The 19460-nt window shown below is 41.9% G+C and overlaps 1 protein-coding gene across 1 annotated transcript; it reads left to right on the top strand.

Moving 5' to 3' along the window:
- On the top strand, positions 1826 to 18597 carry SERINC1 (serine incorporator 1). Its single transcript, XM_021390243.1, has 10 exons — positions 1826 to 1975; positions 8305 to 8466; positions 9414 to 9607; positions 12121 to 12200; positions 12373 to 12510; positions 14301 to 14470; positions 14596 to 14686; positions 15839 to 15980; positions 16091 to 16321; positions 17013 to 18597. The coding sequence occupies exons 1-10, from the start codon at positions 1937 to 1939 to the stop codon at positions 17149 to 17151; spliced, it is 1386 nt and encodes a 461-aa protein (XP_021245918.1). The 5' UTR covers positions 1826 to 1936; the 3' UTR covers positions 17152 to 18597.

Consider the following 19460-nt stretch of genomic DNA (forward strand, 5'->3'; position numbering starts at 1 on the left):
GAAGGGAGGAAGGGAGGAAGGNGGGAGGAAGGGAGGAAGGGAGGAAGGGAGGAAGGGAGGAAGGGAGGAAGGGAGGAAGGGAGGAAGGGAGGAAGGGAGGAAGGGAGGAAGGGAGGAAAGGAGGAAAGGAGGAAAGGAGGAAAGGAGGAAAGGAGGAAAGGAGGAAAGGAGGAAAATAATAGTGATGCTCTATTAGGCTTCCATGGCAAGGTTTTGGTAGCAGGGGGCTGCAGGGGTGGCTTCTATGAATAGAGCCCGGTGGCTGCCCCATGTCAGATCAGAGCCACCTCCAGCCAGCTTCAAAAGGGAAATGCCGCTGGCCATAGCTGAGCCATGAGCAATGCTGGTTGTGCCTCTGGCAGAGATAATTAGGGGGCTGAAAGCATCTCTCCTATGAGGGAAGGCTGAGAGAGCTGGAGAAGACTGAGAGAGGACCTTATTAATGCATACAAGTATGGTAATGGAGGGTATCAACAGGATGGGGCCAGGCTGTTTTCTGTGGTGCCAGCAACAGGACAAGAAGCGACAAGCAGGAGGTCTGAGGGAGCTGCTGCTGGTATGGCCCTATGCTAGAGTAGTTCCTGAAGGATGGGCCTTGTGGTACAGTCATGTTGGAACAGTGCTTGGAGAGCTGCAGCCCATGAGAACTCATGCAGGATTAGTTCAGGAAGGACAGCATCCTGTGGACTGATGACAGCCCCCATTCCCAATTCCCCTTTGCTGCTTGGGTAGAGGAGGTAGAAGACAGAGGTCAGGGAAAAGATGTTTGAATATTAAAACACACTGGACAGATGAGATGGTTTTGCATAAGAGCTAACTAATATTACCTATAATGTTAAAATTTACATTTTCTATTTCCTGATCATCCCACTATTTTATAAACCATTTTTCGTTTCTGAAGTTCTTATTAGTACCAGTGAAATTAATACAGTTGCTAATAAATTTGGTATGATGAAAATCTTACAGAATCATGGAACGTAGCCTACCTGGAAGTATTACTCGGGTAAGTGAGACATTGACTATGTCTGCCCAGCTCTAACTCATTAAATAATTGTGGTATGTGCTTGGAAACAATAAACCAAGCACTAGCAACTTCTATGGAGGAGGCTTAATTTACCAACTCTGGGCTACATTTCTGTTTTCAGGTATACTCAGGTTTAGGAGCATATAGGGAAGGAAGGAAGAAGCAGAGGTGAATGCATTTGGGGAGGTAAAACAAATTGTGATGTTCATACAGGCAAAGCTACTTGGCTTTACCTGTGGATAAAGCCAGAGGTTGTCCTGTGAGGACATGACCAGCACTCACCAGTGGCATGAGCCACAGTTTAGCACATAGCAAACAGTGAAATCGATTCCTGTACAGAGGCCAGAGGCTTGTTGCAGGTGGGTGGCTTAAATTAGGTCTGCAATTGTGGGATTGTGCTGTGGATAGAAACCTTACACCAAATCACAGCCTACCCACTATAGCCACCCTGCTCAGTGGATGCATTTGCGATGTCACCCAGTGGCGGCTGCATCCCCGCAGCCTTTTCACTCCCAACACCCAGTACACGCTAACCCCGGCTGAGGCAGGGCCGCGGTGACAGCGGGGTCTTACCAGCAGCCTGCGGAGCCACAGCTGGGCTTCTTCTTACCGCAGGGCACACCCGGCCCCACCGCATTCAGGATATCTTACAGACCCGCGCAACAGCACCTCTAAACCCGCAATACGGGCGGACAGCAGACGGAAAGGGGAAAAACCAACTGCGCACGTTGCACACAAGCCCCGAATTCCCAAGAAGGCGGCCAGCGACCCTCAAGCCGCCCCCTGCCGCCCTCCGGAAGTGACGCTGCACGGCCTCCTGAGCAGCCGGAAGTGCTGCGGCGAGGAGTAAACAGCGCAGCCGGGGGTGCGCGTCCATCTTGGCGGAGACGGAGCCCGAGTCCGCCGCCCACCATGGGCAGCGTCCTGGGCCTCTGCTCCATGGCGAGCTGGGTAAGGTGGGCCGGGCGGCGCGGTGGCTCTCTCCTCCTGTCTTCTTCCCTGTCCTCCTCTCCTGCTGCAGGCCCGGAGCGGCCCCCGCTTCCCCGGGCCTTTGTCTCCCAGGGGTGGGGGCGGCCGTGGGGCCGCCCGTCCGGGTCGCTGGTTGTGGGGAGGCTGCGGCCCTCTCTGCTGCCCACCGACCTTCTGTGGGCGGCCGCGGCCTCTCGCTCCTCCTGTCCTGGGCACGTCCTCGCCCGCGGCCCTGAGCCCCTTCTCCGGCTTCTCCGTGCTCCCCCCCCCCCCCCCCCCTCGGAATACGTGGAGTGGAGGGAAGCTTGGTACACAGGCAGACCGCCTGCTCGCTGCTTTTTTCTTAGGCTGTCGGGCGGGAGGCGTTACGGGTCCTCTGAAACCCTCTCCCAGTCGTAACCCTATAAAGCAGTCAAAATGTCATTCAGTATTGATGAATTTTGCTCTGTGCTTTGGGAAAAACAAAACTTGAGCGTTTCCCTGCTCCTGGTGATTGTATTTAGTGCGTCTTTCTTACGGCTTTGTCTTGAGCAGCTCCGCCCTTTGTAGCATCTTTGTCTTGTCAGGGCATCTTTTTCTCGTTGCTCAGCAGTCTGTGATGATGTCACCGCCGTGCTCAGCGTTGCTCAGTGCTTCTTCTAAATGCTTGGAAACAATAGCTGAAGGTGGGCTTAAAACTGTTAGCACTGTGGAGGGAAACACGAAAATCAGTAAAGATCCTGCGTGGCAGTCTTCTTCCCAGTTAACGCATTGCTGTTTTGCCTTTAAGTGATACGTTTTTCTAAATCTAGGCCTTGTGCAGATGTTCACAATCATGTGTATTATGAATCTCTGTACATTTGGGATAAAAATGTCAGTGGGATTGTGAAAAACTGATTTTTTCATACCAAGAAGACTGTACTATGTTTAGAGAAAATGAAGTTGCATGTGTTTAAACAGAAACTCGTACAGCTAACTTAATAGTCTAACAAAGCCTCATATAGATTCAAGCTCCTATGTTTGCACTGTAGTTTATCAAAACATATGAAGTTCATTTTTTTTCTGCTAGAGTGATGTGTAGAATGATGATAACTTAATTCCTTAATCTCCTGTATAAATTCAGTTAAATCATCATAGAGACTGTAAATTAATGGGTATGAAATAAGCTTCCAGGCTGATATACATGTAAATAAGCTGCTAGAACACTGAAAATATTTTGCTGAAGAGGTGCTGCTAGTGTTCATATTGCTTTAATTAACATTTTAAGCACCACTTAATGGATTAAGCCAGGTAGGCTTTAATTACTAGCTGAATATAGTTAGTTTAACATTTTTAATTGTTGTCAAATACTAAGTAATGCCATAACTAGTTTAACGAAAATACCTGAGTTAATACATGTTGCATTTTCAAGTGAATAAACAGTCTTTTTGCTAATTGGTGTTTGTACTGCATGAAGAATCCTGTGTACTTGCTCTTGGTTTTTAGTGTTAATTTCTGAGAGAAATGTTTCAAGATCATGTAATGGTCTTTTAAGTGCAATGACTTGCCTAGTAGTGGAATCTTGACTAAGTTAGATTTACTGTGGGCAAAGCCCATCCTTTAAAGTGCCCAAAACAAATCCTTTTTTTTTTTTTCTTTCCTGATGCCTTCAAAGTATTGATTTTCTTTACAAGTTAAAACCACAGCTAATCAGTACTTAAAGTCTGTTCAGCAATTTGTACAGCTGGAGTCTGTCTGCATCTCCAGTCACTAAGAATGCGTCTGTATAAAGAGTTCATGGCTCTTAAAGAAGAGGGAGCTGCGGAGGGGGGCCTCGGGGGAGCCAGATGTCATGGAGTTTGCTGGTGCAGGCTCTGCCAGCCAGGATAGCTGCTCCTCTTCTGCCTGGGGAGACAGTGCTGCTCACATTACTTTGCAAGGCCAGGCGTTGTGCCGTGCAGAGCTCTTCTGAGTAACTGACTTTGGCATCCTTTATTTCTTTGGGATTATTTTGCATGGTTGCTTCTTCTTATGAGTGCACGGTGTGGTACTGTGATGCTGTGCAGGCAGTCTTTAAGAGCAAGGATGAACTGGGGGTGGGGAGAAGCCTTAAGGAGCACTGTCAACTCACCAGGTTTCTGATCCCAGTGGCCTAGAACGATCAGTCAGTCCTGATGTTTTTACTCTGCTGTGTCTTGTTTGTATTGCACTGCTTTCTGAAATAGTTCTACTGCTGCTCTGCACACTTTAATATTCTCTGTCAAGACAGAAGTTGTGATTAAATTGGTCTTGATTGGACTGTAAGGATGATATAGCTAAAACTCAGCTAGGCCCAGTGGCTTAGTGGTTTTGCAGACCCGGAATTCAGTATATAGTCACGTAGTCTTTACCCTAGTAAGAAGATTACATGCGATATTAAAAACCTACTCTTTGTGCATCAGGAGCAGTAACAGTTAACTTTCAGTGGATTTGTTTTCTTTTTCCTGTGTCCTGCAATATTCGTCTTTGCGTTCCTCCTGTAATTTCCACTGTCCTACAGAATGAAGTGACTAGTTTGGCAGGTGTGAATTACCTTGTCTGCCCAGCTGGCTGCTTTTAGGGTAGGTCTGTTGGACATCTTTCTTACTTTGCCTCAGTGAACGCCACTGAGCTGCTTATTTTTCTCAGAAATATTCAAGAGTATTAGTTGGTCAGTAGGTCTGAAAGTTATTGGATGTCAATAGATCTTTGCTGTCATGATTCAGTAATTGTTATCCTCTTTCCCTTATGAAAACAAGCTAGAAGCTAATTGCAGAGTAGCTCTTTGCATCTGTGAGTAAGCTGAGCTTCACCTGAGGAGATATTTTTAAGCTTTGATTTATGCAGTAGTACCTTGCTATTTGTACTGTGGTATTTTTTAGGAGACGAGCTCTGACTACAGGAGGAAAGAAATCTGCAGAAACTGTCTCTTCAGCTGGTAAACTGAATTCTGTGGGCAGATTGCTTCTTGCTCCCTGTTCTGCTTGGAATCTACTACTTGTTAGAAATGTTTTTAACAACAGTATGTATAATTCCAATAAAATAATATATATAATCTCCTCAGAAGAAAGAGGGACTCGGTCTGTAATGTGGCTTTCTGTAGAAGTAGGTAATGTGCATTAGTAGTATCAGGAGATGACTCTTGTTCAGAGATATGCTTATCATTACTGCTTGTGAGAATGAGTTATTCAGGGCAAGGTGTTTTAAAAGCTGATGTAGTTACTCAGACAGTTAAAGTCGAATGAGGCATATTGTTACAGTCTCAGTTGAGGCACATTTTTACCTAGTGAGGTGGATGCAGCGATTTTCCTTTCAGCTCCTGTAAGTCTGTAGAAACATCCAGGATACATGCATTTTTGTGTGTTCCCTTTCTAACACTCAGGAGGAAGCTTCTTCATTTTCTTAGCATTTAATAAACAATAATTGTTTAATAATCCAGGTAAGTTTACTTTTATGCCTGTAGTCCTTGCACCAAGTTTTCCACAGCAGATGAACCTAGACTTGTGTCCTGCCCTGGCACATTCAAGCTTTTAGTCAAGAATATATTTAAAAATATTAATACAGACAGAGCTAGTCAAAAAAGTAATGTTTTGAGTAGAAAATTTGTGGTGAGAAAATAGCATAAATGCAGCAATACTCTAAAAAGTCCTGATACATCCTAAGCAAATGCTTGTCATTTGTTTCTTATAGAATCATAGAATCATAGAATGGCTTGGGTTGAAAAGGACCTCAAAGATCATCGAGTCTCAACCCCCCTGCCAAGTGCAGGGTCGCCAACCACTAGACCAGGCCGCCCAGAGCCATGTCCAGTCTGGCCTTGGAGTCTGGCCTCCAGGGATGGGGCATCCACAACCTCCCTGGGCAACCTGTTCCAGTGCGTCACCACCCTCTGTGTGAAAAACTTCCTCCTAATATCTAACCTAAATCTCCCCTGTCTCAGCTTAAAACCATTCCCCCTTGTCCTATAACTATCCACCCTCACAAACAATCGATCCCCCTCCTGTTTATACGCTCCCTTCAAGTATTGGAAGACCACAATGAGGTCTCCCCGGAGCCTTCTCTTCTCCAAACTGAACAAGCCCAGTTCCCTCAACCTTTCCTCATAGGAGAGGTGCTCCAGCCCTCTGATCATCTTGGTCGCCCTCCTCTGCACTCGTTCCAACAGCTCCACGTCCTTCTTGTGCTGGGGGCCCCAGGCCTGGACACAGTACTCCAGATGGGGCCTCACGAGAGCCGAGTAGAGGGGGACCACCACCTCCCTCTCCCTGCTGACCACTCCTCTTTTAATGCAGCCCAGAACATAGTTGGCCCTCCGGGCTGCCAGCGCACACTGCTGGCTCATGTCCAGCCTCTCGTCCACCAGGACCCCCAAGTCCCTTTCCGCAGGGCTGCTTTCAAGTACCTCTTCCCCCAGGTTGTATAAATACCTGGGATTGCCCCGACCCAAGTGCAGCACCCTGCACTTGGCCTTGTTGAACCTCATTAGGTTCTCGTGGGCCCACTTGTCCAGCCTGTCCAGGTCCCTCTGGATGGCTTCCCTTCCTTCCAATGTATCGACTGCACCGCTCAGCTTGGTGTCATGCTTACTAAGCGTAGATATCCCTGATGTAGTTGCTTGCAGTCAGCATCTCCCTATACATTGTGTTGCAGTGGTACTAAGTTGAGGAGGAAGAAGTCAAACAGGGTGATATACAGTCTCGTACGTATTGGATTAGCTGTAATGAGAATGGCCTAGTTTTCTTTTTTTAGCAAGGCAAAATTAATGAAGTTTGTTAATTTGGAAACAGTTCTTTAGCATAGTAGAGTGAAAATTCTTGGCTCTTCCAGCCTTGCAAAAGAACATATGGAAAAAGAATAAAAGGGAATTATTTAAAAGACCCAAGTTGCGGGCCCAGCATGTGGCTCTGGTTGAAACTGCCAAGACAGAAAATCAGAGCCTATTCCCAAGGGCATCCCAGGGGCCTGCCAGAAGCCTTCTGGCTGCCCGCCGATGTGCTGGCACCTTCCAGCAGGGCAGGCCACTGGTGTTTTGTTTGCCAGATGACTAAGTATTAAGAACTCTGACACACGCTCATCATCCTGGCCGATTGATGTGTATTGGTCACATGCCTGTGTCTGGGTGTCCCTTGTGTGATGATGAATGCTTGTGTTTTTTAGCACAAGTAGAGGTGTACCTGAAGACGTGCTAAGGAAGAAGCTGAGTTTTGCCACAGTTCGGTGCCTTTGTAAGAGGTTCCGTGTTCTGCTGTAGTACAAACAGAGCAGGTCCTGTGTAATGAAGGCAACTGTAGGAGGGGACACACTAGAATCTTACATTGGTAAATTTTACTGTAACTGAATAGTATATGGCCTTCAAAACTTAGCTGTAACTACTCAGTAGAGTTTCCCATGCCTTTTTAAAATTTAATTTTATTTTATTTTTACATAAAACAATTCATTTGTAAATGGGGGAAAATGAACTGCAAAAAGTTTTGATTTAATCTTCTGTCTTACGTTTACCTGTGGACCCTTGCCTTCTTTGCTCTCCGAATTGTCTCTCAACAAGTGGCAGAGCATTGCTCAGGGGTGAAGTACAGTTTTTGTGAATCTGCACCCTTCTTCCTATAGTGCTTTGCTTAAAAACAAAACTCACTGAATGCAAGTAAATTGTCCTTGTTCTTTCACGCTATATACAGCTGTAGCATGCTTCTTCCTGCTTCTGCTGTTCATATTTGGTAGAGCTGATAATATATACTGTCGTTGTACTATTTGTGCTGTTTGTAACTTGTCTTACGTTGCAGCTAACAGAGAATTACATGATACCCAAATGTGAGTAGCTGCTAAAAATGCAAGAAATAACAGCCTAAGCTTTAGGCTGTTTTTCCTATTGTTTGTGCTGCACTAATGTTTATGGCCTCAGTAAGGATTGCAGCCCAACTCTAAATGCTGAAGGCATACCTAGATGGCACCGCACTCAACGTTGTTGTTTTTTTTTCAATGGGGTATATGTTTTATCTCTGCAGCTGTGCAGGGGAGGATGTTTTTGCTAGGCAACAACAATCCTTGAATCTTAATTAGCTGAAAAATGTAATACATTTCAAGAGAACAAGTAAGCATGAATCCAGGCTGAATGGATCAGTGATTACTTTTGTTATAGAAGTAATTTCACTGTACAGTTGTGCATGAGGAAACACACTAGGACTTGTAAGGAGGCTCTGTAATATGTTGCAGCTACTTAGCCTACCCTACTGACAAGTGAGTTTCCATCATCACTTCTGATAATCTACACAGACTGACTGAAACCTAGGAGTGCAAAGCTTTCAAAGAGTTTGTTTTACTTTCCTTCTCTCCATCAGATACCATGTTTGTGTGGAAGTGCCCCGTGCCTGCTCTGCAGATGCTGCCCCAGTGGGAACAACTCCACCATCACTAGGCTGATCTATGCGTTCTTCTTGCTTCTGGGCGTGAGCGTGGCCTGTGTGATGTTAATTCCAGGAATGGAAGAGCAGCTGAAGAAGGTCAGGTTACTTCTTTGCTAACATGTTTGGTAGAACAAATGTCAGAGGTAATGGTATATGATATCCCAAAAGCGTGGATTTTGTTCAGAAATACGTAATGTTTCTGCCACTTGTGCTTCACAATCACTATCGGTTTGATCATAGGTCAGGTAAACAGAGGACTCTTGGAAGAACCGCTGTGTACATCAATAGCTCTATTTAGAAATGAAGTTGCACTTTAATAGCTTGGATAAGAAGAGTCTTTTACCAAACGGGAAAACTTAATTTATGTTTGTAGAGATTTAAGTTGTATGTTACTGAAATGCCTGTGTTTGTAGTTCTCAGTTGATTTTGATTGCTATTAATAAGAATATGAGTGAGAAATGAACACAGTCTTAAGATTTCTAGTTTGTTATGCTGCACTAGTTAAAATTTTATTTGCACTGCAAAAGTATAGCAAGAATATTTTTTGCAAAGGGTGGTAGGAAGTTCGTGGGAGATTTTACAGTCTTAGTTATACGAAGGTAGCGCATGAACTTAAGGGAGGGATAATTTGAATTTTGAATTGCAGGGGAGTTTATAGCTTTTGCTGAGCTTAGGTTGCGCGCTCCGTGGTTCTGTTAGTCTTCATTTTGTTGTCTTGTTCTCTTTATTTCCCAGAAAAAAAGAAAATAGTAACTTCTGTTAGGCATGCTTTCCATTTTTCCCCCTCTTTGTCCCCAAATGTTGTCTGTAGATGTTTATTTCAGAATATTTCATTTCATTTATATTATTTCATTCCCCTTGAATGCATTTAATAATCTGGTTTCAGCTTTAACTATACAGCGCTGCAGTATCGTATCTTATAGCTAAGTTTGTAGTTGCATAGTCTTACAATATTAATGAATAGTATAGTAAGAAATTGCTAACCCACATTTTCTCACAGGAAGCTTCTTACAAATCACTGAAGTATCTTGTGTCTGTCACAGATTCCTGGATTTTGCGATGGAGGGATGGGAACAACTATTCCTGGTGTTCACGGCCATGTGAATTGCGATGTGTTGGTTGGTTACAAAGCAGTGTACCGTGTGTGCTTTGGTATGGCAATGTTCTTTCTTCTCTTCTCCTTGCTGATGATCAAAGTGAAGAGCAGCAATGATCCAAGAGCGGCAGTCCACAATGGGTAAGATACAGAAATGGGAACAGAGATGGGCGCTTAATTGCAGGCTTCATGGGAAGTTGTTTGTGAGATGCAGCTACTGTGGAAATGTAGCCTGCAGCTTAGCACGCTGGTCAAATGTACTGTTCCACGAGCAAAATAATTTCTTAGTAGTTAGAGAGGAGTGTTATTGCTATAGAGGGCATTCAAAGTTAGTAGAGTTCTCAGGGCAGATTAACTTTTGTGAAAGAAAAAGATACATGTGGCTGTCAGATTTTAGAGCCTTAGCTATGACACTGGATAAACCGTCTATACATTTCCCAAGAGTAGAGATTCTTTTGTCCAAAGATGATGTAATTCAGAAATGAATAATGGTACCATTCTAGTACTGAGATGTTTTTCATATTCAGAAAGATTTAAGAGCCTCATCTGTTCTCTAGGAATTCAATTCCACTTATCTTTGATGTTTGTTGTTGACTTTAAATATAGTTATATAGATACATAACATAACATTTATCTCCCTGTTGTCTTTCTTCAGTTTTCTTCTCTGATCAGGCTGAACGTAGTACTGGAATTTTAGCTTGCAAATTGTCTCAAGCAATGCTTTCTTTTCCAGGTTAGGTGTAACTTTAATGTAACTTTTTAAATTTGAAGGTGAAAAGAAAACAAGACGAAGCAGAATATGGCTTTAGTTCTTTTCTTTGTTTAGGTGTAAAGAAAAGAAAAAGTCTGCATATTCTACTGTTAAAAATGCATTAGAAGCAATGACTCTGTTCAGTCTCTCTATCCTTTGCTTTGCTCATGAGTATCCCCTAAATCTTTCCAGTACTGTCACAGATAACTCTGTTAAAACATACCTTTCAAAAGCAAAAAGCAAATAGATTAGGTACGTTGTGAATGCTTTGAAGGAGTTTTTTTTTTAATAAAATACATGATATATGGTGTAGAATCTTCTTACGGAAGACCATTTCTTATGTGTCTGGGATCTTCCACATCTGCTTGTCTGGAGTTGCAGTATCTGATACAAATTTTTGGTACTTCCTATACAACCCACAGAAGTTTACTCTTCTTAGCCAATGTAGTGTCAGCACTAGGATGAAAGGAAAAATTATATTCTTTAACCATTACTGGTAAAATATTTAATGATGCTACTGTCAGCACTTCTGCAACAGGCGGCTGCTTCAATAATGTACTTTACAGATAGCTTTATGAAACTGTGTGTTTTGATTTTTGAAGTTGTATGCATCTTCAGTAATACTTTGCAGTGTTATCATTCTGTTAGCGATTTGAAATATTCAGAATATTAGGTTTTCCCACGTATATGTACTAACTTTTTCATGCTTGTAAGCAAGTCAGACCTAGTAGATGGGATCCAGTGCCAACACTGACTTTCTTTGCTGTCCTAACAGCAGTCACAATGGCTTCTTGCTGTTTTCTTACCAGGAAAACAAAATAAACATAATTATAATGTATTCAGAGGATTTTCAGAGGATTGTTACTCACTTGCTCAGAAGAATAGCAACTGTAGGTGTTATTTATGTGAAGTATTATTTTTAGCTGTCCTACAAATTGTGCGTGGATGAAGTGTTAAGAGCCCTTAAAAAGGCGTGGAATTGGAGATGAACTTTTCACAAAATTGAACCTGTTTTTATAAAGACATTCAAATAATTCTGTGTGGATTTTAAAACTAGTTCTAGTGAGGTGCGTTATACAAGAAATTTTCGGAGTTCAGCTTTCATACATGCTTTTTTTCATATCCCAGTGAATTCATGTTTTCCTATAGTCTGCACTTCTTTCATCTTCACTTCACTCTGCCCAACTGAAATTCTCTGAGCAGTTCTCATCTGAAGAAATTTAATTCTGGTTATTATGATCAAGTAGTGGTGAAAAGTAGTTTGCAAAAAAGATAGGAAGGGATAGAAAATGTGAAGAGCCTGCAGCTGTTTCAACTGTGGGAGTGTGGTAAATGTCCTTGTGCTATATTCAGTTTTGAAGTACATGTAGATGCTATCATGCTTATATTTGGAGCTCATGTCATTCTGATAAGAAAAAAAAGTCTGCATCTTCTTATGTTTGGTGTAATTTTTTTATTTGAAGTTGACTATGTGGGATGTTTGAACTGTCTGTATTTAAGATGTGTGGTGAATCATTGGTGGAAAATATTTCCCTGTCTCCCCTCTAGGCGACATCTGATCTGTTTTGTTTGTCCTTGAGTATGTATGTCACAATTACATTCCATCCCAGCTTCATACATCAGGGAGATATCTATGGGAAGTTAGTGTTGAACTCTCTGAGTCTAGCATGGTTTAGCAACATTTACTGGAGGAAAAAACAATCTTGGGTAGATAAAATTCTTCTATCTTCTAAAGAAACAAGAATGAGTGAATTAAAAAAAAAAACAACAACAACAACAAAACAACCACCTTGCCCTCTAGGAATGTGTGTTTTGTGTTACTCTGAGTTCTTGTGAAGCAGATAAGGCTTAGTAGTTGTCAGACTTTTTCTTACCTTTTTATTTTTTTCCTTTAATTCTCTAGATTCTGGTTCTTTAAGTTTGCAACAGCACTTGCAATTAGTGTTGGAGCCTTCTTCATCCCAGAGGGACCTTTTACTACTGGTAAGAGAATGTTGCCTTCTGCTTGATTATGGTACAGCGATAGCAGTTTTAAAATTAAATTGTGTTCTGATAGCTTACAGTTTTTGTGGCTGCATAACTGTAGACCTTTATCTATGTTTGACAAGATGGTAAATTATCAGTGGCCCTGAACTGCTTTTATTTTTCTTTATAGTGTGGTTTTATGTAGGTATGTCTGGAGCATTCTGCTTTATTCTTATTCAGCTGGTCTTGCTTATTGACTTTGCTCACTCCTGGAATGAATCTTGGGTTGAAAAAATGGAGGAAGGAAACTCAAGATGCTGGTATGCAGGTATTGTATTGCAGCAAGAACTTTTACATTTCATTGTGTATTATATTGGATATGTTATTCACCACAGTAATGTATTTTACCAGAAAGCAGAAGAGCTACTTTGTGCATTGTGTATCAATTTGCTGTAGTGTGATTCAACTCAGTTGTCACACTGTTCCTCTGATACTAAGTTAAAAATGGAGAGTGGGAACGGGGAGCAGGAGAAGAGGAAACTGCTGCTGAGTGCTGAAATCTAGTCCCCAGGCACAGGGAATCAGTATATAACAGAGAAGGGGCAATCATAGGTTAGATTCTTGGGTTTTTTTTACTTTTTTTTTTTCTTTCAGCCACAAGCACAGGCTTTGTTACTCCTTAGCACTGATTAAAAATAAACTGGTTTCATATTGAGTGCAAATTCAGTAAGCTTTTCTTTATGCCTGCCTATTGGTCATTCTTTGAGGGTATAGGGGTTGTTTCATCCTGACAGGAAGTTAAACTCCACCACATTGCCCTCTCACTCCCTCTCCTCAAAAGAAGGGGGATACAAAATATGACGGTAAAGGTCTCAAAAACTGAGATTAAGACCGAGATCACCCACAAATTGCCATCACAGGCAAAATAGGCACACCATAAGGAGATAAATGTAATTTATTGTCCATTACTAACAGACTAGAGCAATGAGAACTAAACCACCTTCCCCTCCACACCCTCATCCCCTCTCTTCTACCACCTGCACTGAGTGGTGCAGGGGAGCAGGGGCTGTGGTCAGCCTATAATGCTGTGTCTCTGCTTCTCCTTCATGGTCACTCTGTCCCTGTTCCACATTGGGTCCCTCCTGTGGGGTATTGTCCTTCCTGATCTGATCCTGCATAGATTACCCATGAGCTGCAGCTCTTCAATCACTGCTCCAACATGGCTCTGTACTATGGGATCTGCCTTTCAGGAACTGCTCCAGTACAGGGCGCTACAGGCAGCAGCTCACCCAGACCTCCTGCACCACTGTGAGCTTCTGTCAGTGGGCTCCATGCCTGAGACCTGCTCCTACAGGGGCTCTCCATGAGCTGCGGCCTCCTGCGCAGCAGTTCCTTCCTTCCTTCAGTTAGCTCTCTCAGAGGCACAACCAGCATTGCTTGTGGCTCAGGTCTGCCCAGTGGCGGGTCCCTTTTGGAGCAGCTGGAGCTGGCTCTGATCCGACGTGGGGCAGCTGCTGGGCTCCGCTCACAGAGGTCACCCCTGCAGCCCCCCACTGCCAAAACCTTGCCACGTTAGCCTAATGTAGGCAGATGTTGAGTGAAAGACCAAGATAGTAAAGGAGAGTACAAGGAATCTCACTGGAGAAATTATTTGTTAATTTTAATAAAGCAATTTCAAATGTGGTAATTCAGTCTTGTCAAGAGACAGTTCAGCCTGTCTGTGCGCAGTGGCTACTTTGTTCTTTGATGTTCTTAATAAGATGTAATTTCGAGATTTTGTTTTTCCTTCTGTTGGAGAAGTAGTGCTCCAGTTTCTTCTCCACAAGCCTTTACCCTAAGTGTATGCAGCAGAACTGTATTCCTTCATTCTTAGTCTGCTTGGTTGCTGTTAAAGCACTGGAAAATGAAGTACAGCTTTGGGCTTCCGATTTATTTTTTTTTTAGATGTTCTTTTTAACACCTCATGTTAGAGAGATTTATTTACTTGAACTTTTCAGAGCCCAGGGCTACTCTCTAATTCTGTTTAAATTACCCAAAACCTGATGATCATACAGTATTATTTCAATTTTAACATGCTGTATTTCTAATCACTTAAACTCTGTTTCTCTTTCTTCACAGCTCTGCTGTCAGCTACGGCTGTCAATTATCTACTGTCTCTAGTAGCTGTCGTCTTGTTTTATGTTTATTACACTCATCCAGAAGGTTGTTCTGAAAACAAGACATTCATCAGTGTTAATATGCTACTGTGTATTGGTGCTTCTGTAATGTCAATTCTGCCAAGGATTCAGGTATAGTTTTAATTCTGTTATTTTCTTAGTTTTCTGTGTTATTTTTCATGACCAGAAACCTATGATATAATCATGCTTGAGACTTTTGGGTTACCTAACTGCTGTCTCATGACTACTTCATACAGGAATCTCAGCCAAGATCTGGTTTGCTGCAGTCTTCTGTGATTACCATCTATACGATGTATTTGACTTGGTCAGCTATGACCAATGAACCAGGTAATTGTAGCAGCAGTTTGTGGCTTTTTAGGTAAATGGTTGAACTGTAAATTCTATCTTCACCTATTTGCAAGGCAACATTGGAATGAGGTACTGTAATGTGTACAGGCACAGGTTTCTCCCACAGCTCTCATTTCCTGCAATAACCCTAAAGAAATAGTTTTTTCAAAGATATCTCCATTCCAGGTTTTAAGTTTCTTGCTTGGTATTGGAGATGTTATTGATGATACTTTTCCTAATGGAGGAATTATTTCAGTGTAGTAATGTTGTAACGCTTCTTGCCTGAAAACAACCAGATGTCTTTAGAAAAAAAAAAAAAAAAGACATTCAGCAATTTCACTGGTGAAAAATGAACTACCAAATATTGATTTCAGTGCTTTAAATTGTCTCTGGCCTGGAAGTTGCCTTTTAATCTTAATTGTAGGCAGTCTTCTGTGCTCCTGTGTAACAGCAGAGATGCAATCTCTGTAATGTAACGACTGAACTAATTATGGAAAAGTAGTCCACTTTCTGCTGTTTCATCTACGTGTTGTGTGTGGATGCTGTAAGTTGGGAAATGTTGGTAACTTTGTAGCATTCTTTCTAACTTGGAGATGACTCTGATACCTAATCTGTAGACTATATGGTTGGTAAACGTGGTTTCTAGCAGTAGAATGTATTTGATTTAATAGGCAGAGAACTTTTATTTGGTTGCTTCTGGTTATATGAGATGAAACAGTAAAGCACTTGATACGTATCTCAGGGCAGATAAAGGATTTTAAATTTGTGTAATTTTTGTACTGTCATTGGCCTGCTTTAGAGATTCTGTAGGCTAAAATTAAACCTTTTTCACACAGAGGGTGGTGACGCACTGGAACAGATTGCCCAAGGAGGTTGTGGATGCCCAGTCCCTGGAGGCATTCAAGCCCAGGCTGGACGTGGCTGTGGGCAGCCTGGTCTAGTGGCTGGCACACTTGCACTAAGCAGGGGGGTTGAAATTAGATGATCGTTATGGTCCTTTTCAACCCAGGCCATTCTATGATTGTTTTATGCTTCAAAACAGTAATGGTCACAGAGTTTCTTGTTATTGCTCTACATTTTGAATGGGAATACACTTTTAAATATTTGTTCAGCTTTTGTTTTGTGTAAGTTTTAATGTAATTTCCCTCACAGATAGGCGCTGTAACCCGAGCTTGCTGAGCATCATTGGTTACAATACCACCACCATTCCAACCCAAGGTCAAGTGGTGCAGTGGTGGGATGCACAAGGAATTGTAGGACTGATTTTGTTTTTGCTGTGTGTTCTCTACTCAAGGTAAGATAGCTTTAAAAAAAAATCCCATTGACTTGTATTACTTCTGATTGTCAGATAATAAATGATATTCATTTGGGTAATGGTACCGCATCCTTTCCTGTCAAATACAGCATCCGAACATCCAATAACAGCCAGGTTAACAAGCTGATGCTGACCAGTGATGAATCAACTCTGATAGAGGATGGAATGCCCAGGAATGACGGCTCCCTTGATGATGGAGATGATGTTCACCGTGCCATAGATAATGAAAGGGATGGAGTTACTTACAGCTACTCCTTCTTCCATTTTATGCTTTTCCTGGCATCACTGTATATCATGATGACACTTACCAACTGGTACAGGTATCTACATTTCATAGTACAATGCACAAACAATCTGCGAGCAAGATGCTGAGTTGAGCTAGTCGAACAGGCACAAACTGATGTGCTATAAGGAATGTGGCTCTGAACTCCCTAGCGAAGTGTACTGTTAGACCCATGTGAAATGAATTGTAGTTGTATTGTATAACACTTACTAATGTTACGTTAACAGCTTGAGCAGATGCTATTCAGAATTCAAAATAAATTAAAGCTAGTAATTTTTTCGATGAACTGCTTGTACCAACAAAACTAGAAAGGTGTTTTCTTCTAAAGTAACCCTTAATAGATAGTCTTGTTCTTGGTTTGATTCATGGCTCTGCTTAAATCAATGTGATATCAAGATTGTTAATTGTCCTGATTGTGTCTTTTCACAAGGTAAAATGCATTACCAGTAGCGTAAATGCTATCCAGTTCCTCTTTCTGCAGATGTGCTTTGTTATTTCTGCTTCTTGACGGATTCTCTTACTCAGTACTTTTTGGGCTGCTGTTGTTTTCCACAACTTGCAAATGGCATTTTCATATAGATTGGTGTGAGCTAATTGGGGGAAGTAACAAGGAGGTCTTGAGCTGACGTGAAAATAATTTACTGTGCAAAATGTTGAATAGTGGCTTACTACACAACTGCTGAATTACAACAAAAATTGCAAATCATCTTTTTGTCTTCTTTCAACAGTCCGGATTCTACTTATGAGACAATGACCAGCAAATGGCCGTCTGTCTGGGTGAAGATATCTTCCAGCTGGATTGGCATTGTGTTGTATGTGTGGACTCTGGTTGCTCCGCTGGTTCTTACAAATCGTGACTTCGACTAAGGGAGCTTTATTGCTCTCCAGGGAAGATGGTGTTAGGCTCACCATGTCTTTGAAACAAACAGTATTCAGGATTATAGTGTAGTTGTAAATATGTGCGCGCGTGCTATCCATGTAGCATATACCCTGCTTTACTCTGCATGATCACCTTGAATCATGTCTTTTTGTCACTTCACTAAATGGCTCTTTCTAGCTGAGCTAAGTGAGAATTGCTACGATGACAGTTTTCATAGGATTATTCCTAGATCTAGTGCTTTGGGAGCATTAGATAGAACATCAAGGCCTTTTGGAAGTGTTTTTTTTCTCCCCACCCCTCAATTGTACTAAACAGTTCTCTGGGGGGGGAAAAACGTGCAAGTGTGAATTAATATAACAAAACAGTATTAGATCAGACTTCGCAAGGGAAGGAGGGGCTGCCTTTGATAATCCGTGTTGCCTTGATTCCAAAGTAATCTTGGGTTAGCGTTGTTAGACTCAAAATTGTGCATGTTAGTACTTGCAACAACATGTCCTGCGTCATGTTGGCACTAAAAGCCTGACCTTGTATTAAGGGCAGCACAGTACCTTTAGCACAAATGTTAAATGTGGAAACTTGCACCTGAAGTTGTGGAGAGGCTGACATCTTCCTGTGTGCTGTTGTGTCTGATATGTCCCATTGCAGACAGGACTGGGGAAAAAATATCCTGGTAGCAGATGCTCAGAAGCATGTTTTTTAAGACACCTGTTTACAATATGCATCTACATTTTTTTTTAAAGGTAGTTTAAGTGGGATAGCTGTGCTTTAATTTATTGCTGTTTTGTGTGCCACTTTCTTGGCAAAGTTACAATCACAGACTTTGCAAGGAGCCGAGTGGTGAACACTGTTGGCCCTTGAGAGGAATTTTTGTGGTATAATGATTCAGATAGAAGCAGAAGAAAAGAAGCATTGAAACTGCAGTAACTAGGGGAGGCTCGCATTAACTGAGACCCGAGGCTCTACATTTCAATTTGGGTATTTTGCTGTCCATTGCCAGAGATGGAGCTGAGCCTCAAAGGTAGTTCTAGACAAAAGGTAAAACATTAGATCTGATTGACTGAAATACTGTATAGTTTTGTGCAGTTATGAAAAATTAAATGCTTTTGTGCTAGCTGCTTTGTAATTGAAGTACATAAGCTGCATTATTTATGTCTTTCCTTTACTTGCTATGACCTGAGACTTGAGCTGTCTGGTCGGGAGGTACCCTAGAGCATTTAGAAGATGTCATGATGATCTGTTACTGTGATGTTTATACTGTTACTTGTTGCTAATTCTTTTCTAAGCTTTTATTATAACTCGATACTGACATTTATTGCAGAAGTATGACATGTCATTCAAACTTGAGATGGTAATGAAAGGATTAGTACAGGCTTGCAGTAATTTGGAATATGTTGTTACCTTAATAAATAAATTTGGATGAAGCTTTGTGATTACTCTTGATGTCTCAGACTACTACGAAACTTGTGGCTAGTGTATGGTTCGTGTAGTGTTTGAATCTTACATTCCCTGGATCTTTTCAAGTATTTGGCAGCTGATAAGTAAAAACTGACAATGCTGCAAAATAGTCCTGTGTCAGCTCAGGCTCTTTGCATTACACGTAAGCCTGGGTGAAGTTTCTCAAAGGGACTCTGTGCCCTTTGCACCCATCTCACTTGAAACACTAAAATGGTTTACACATGTAACTGCACTCCTACTTAATCAACAGGGCAAAAGCATAATTCGAGACACATTGCATTTTTTTAATGCTTAGGTAAAACACCTTAATGCCCTTTTTAATACAGTAGTTCCCGATAAAAGAATTAACTTGTGTTTCACTGTGGTGCCTGTACATGCAACTAACTGGTCCGTCACTGAAAGAGGAAGGTGAGGAGTCAGTTGTGGCAGCATAAATTCAGCTGCTCTTAAGAGGCCAGACTATGCCTTTAAAAAGACAAACACAAAAGTTTTAATATGCTTCTAGTGTCACGAAGGTGCTTCTCCTGCTGAAGTCTCGATAAACAGTTTATTAGTTTATCCCTTTCCTGAGACATCTTACCCTGAAAGCTTCTGATAAACCTGTCACTATAGCGCTGAGGGCAAAAAGGATCTTCAGTTACAGTTTAACTTCTTATACTAAATCAAGTGCTCAGTGAAATCAACTGATTATTTTAACACCATCTTGTCACCTACAGTGGTCATATATATACCCTCCTTACTGTTCAGCTCTATAATAAAGATGGAGTAACTTCACTTGAGTAAGCACAGAAGTCTTACAGTAAACGCACACATTTTCAATGTGGGTAGAGTGCTTGTGTTG

This window comes from Numida meleagris, chromosome 3, assembly GCF_002078875.1.
Source record: "Numida meleagris isolate 19003 breed g44 Domestic line chromosome 3, NumMel1.0, whole genome shotgun sequence".
In the NCBI taxonomy this organism is placed as follows: Eukaryota; Metazoa; Chordata; class Aves; order Galliformes; family Numididae; genus Numida; species Numida meleagris.

Bases quoted from the DNA above. Each gene is read 5' to 3' on its own strand.
- SERINC1 (XM_021390243.1), top strand. From the start codon at position 1,937: ATGGGCAGCGTCCTGGGCCTCTGCTCCATGGCGAGCTGG. The intron at 1,976-8,304 runs GTAAGGTGGGCC...TCTCTCCATCAG, and splicing joins TCTGCTCCATGGCGAGCTGG to ATACCATGTTTGTGTGGAAG. The intron at 8,467-9,413 runs GTCAGGTTACTT...TGTCTGTCACAG, and splicing joins TGGAAGAGCAGCTGAAGAAG to ATTCCTGGATTTTGCGATGG.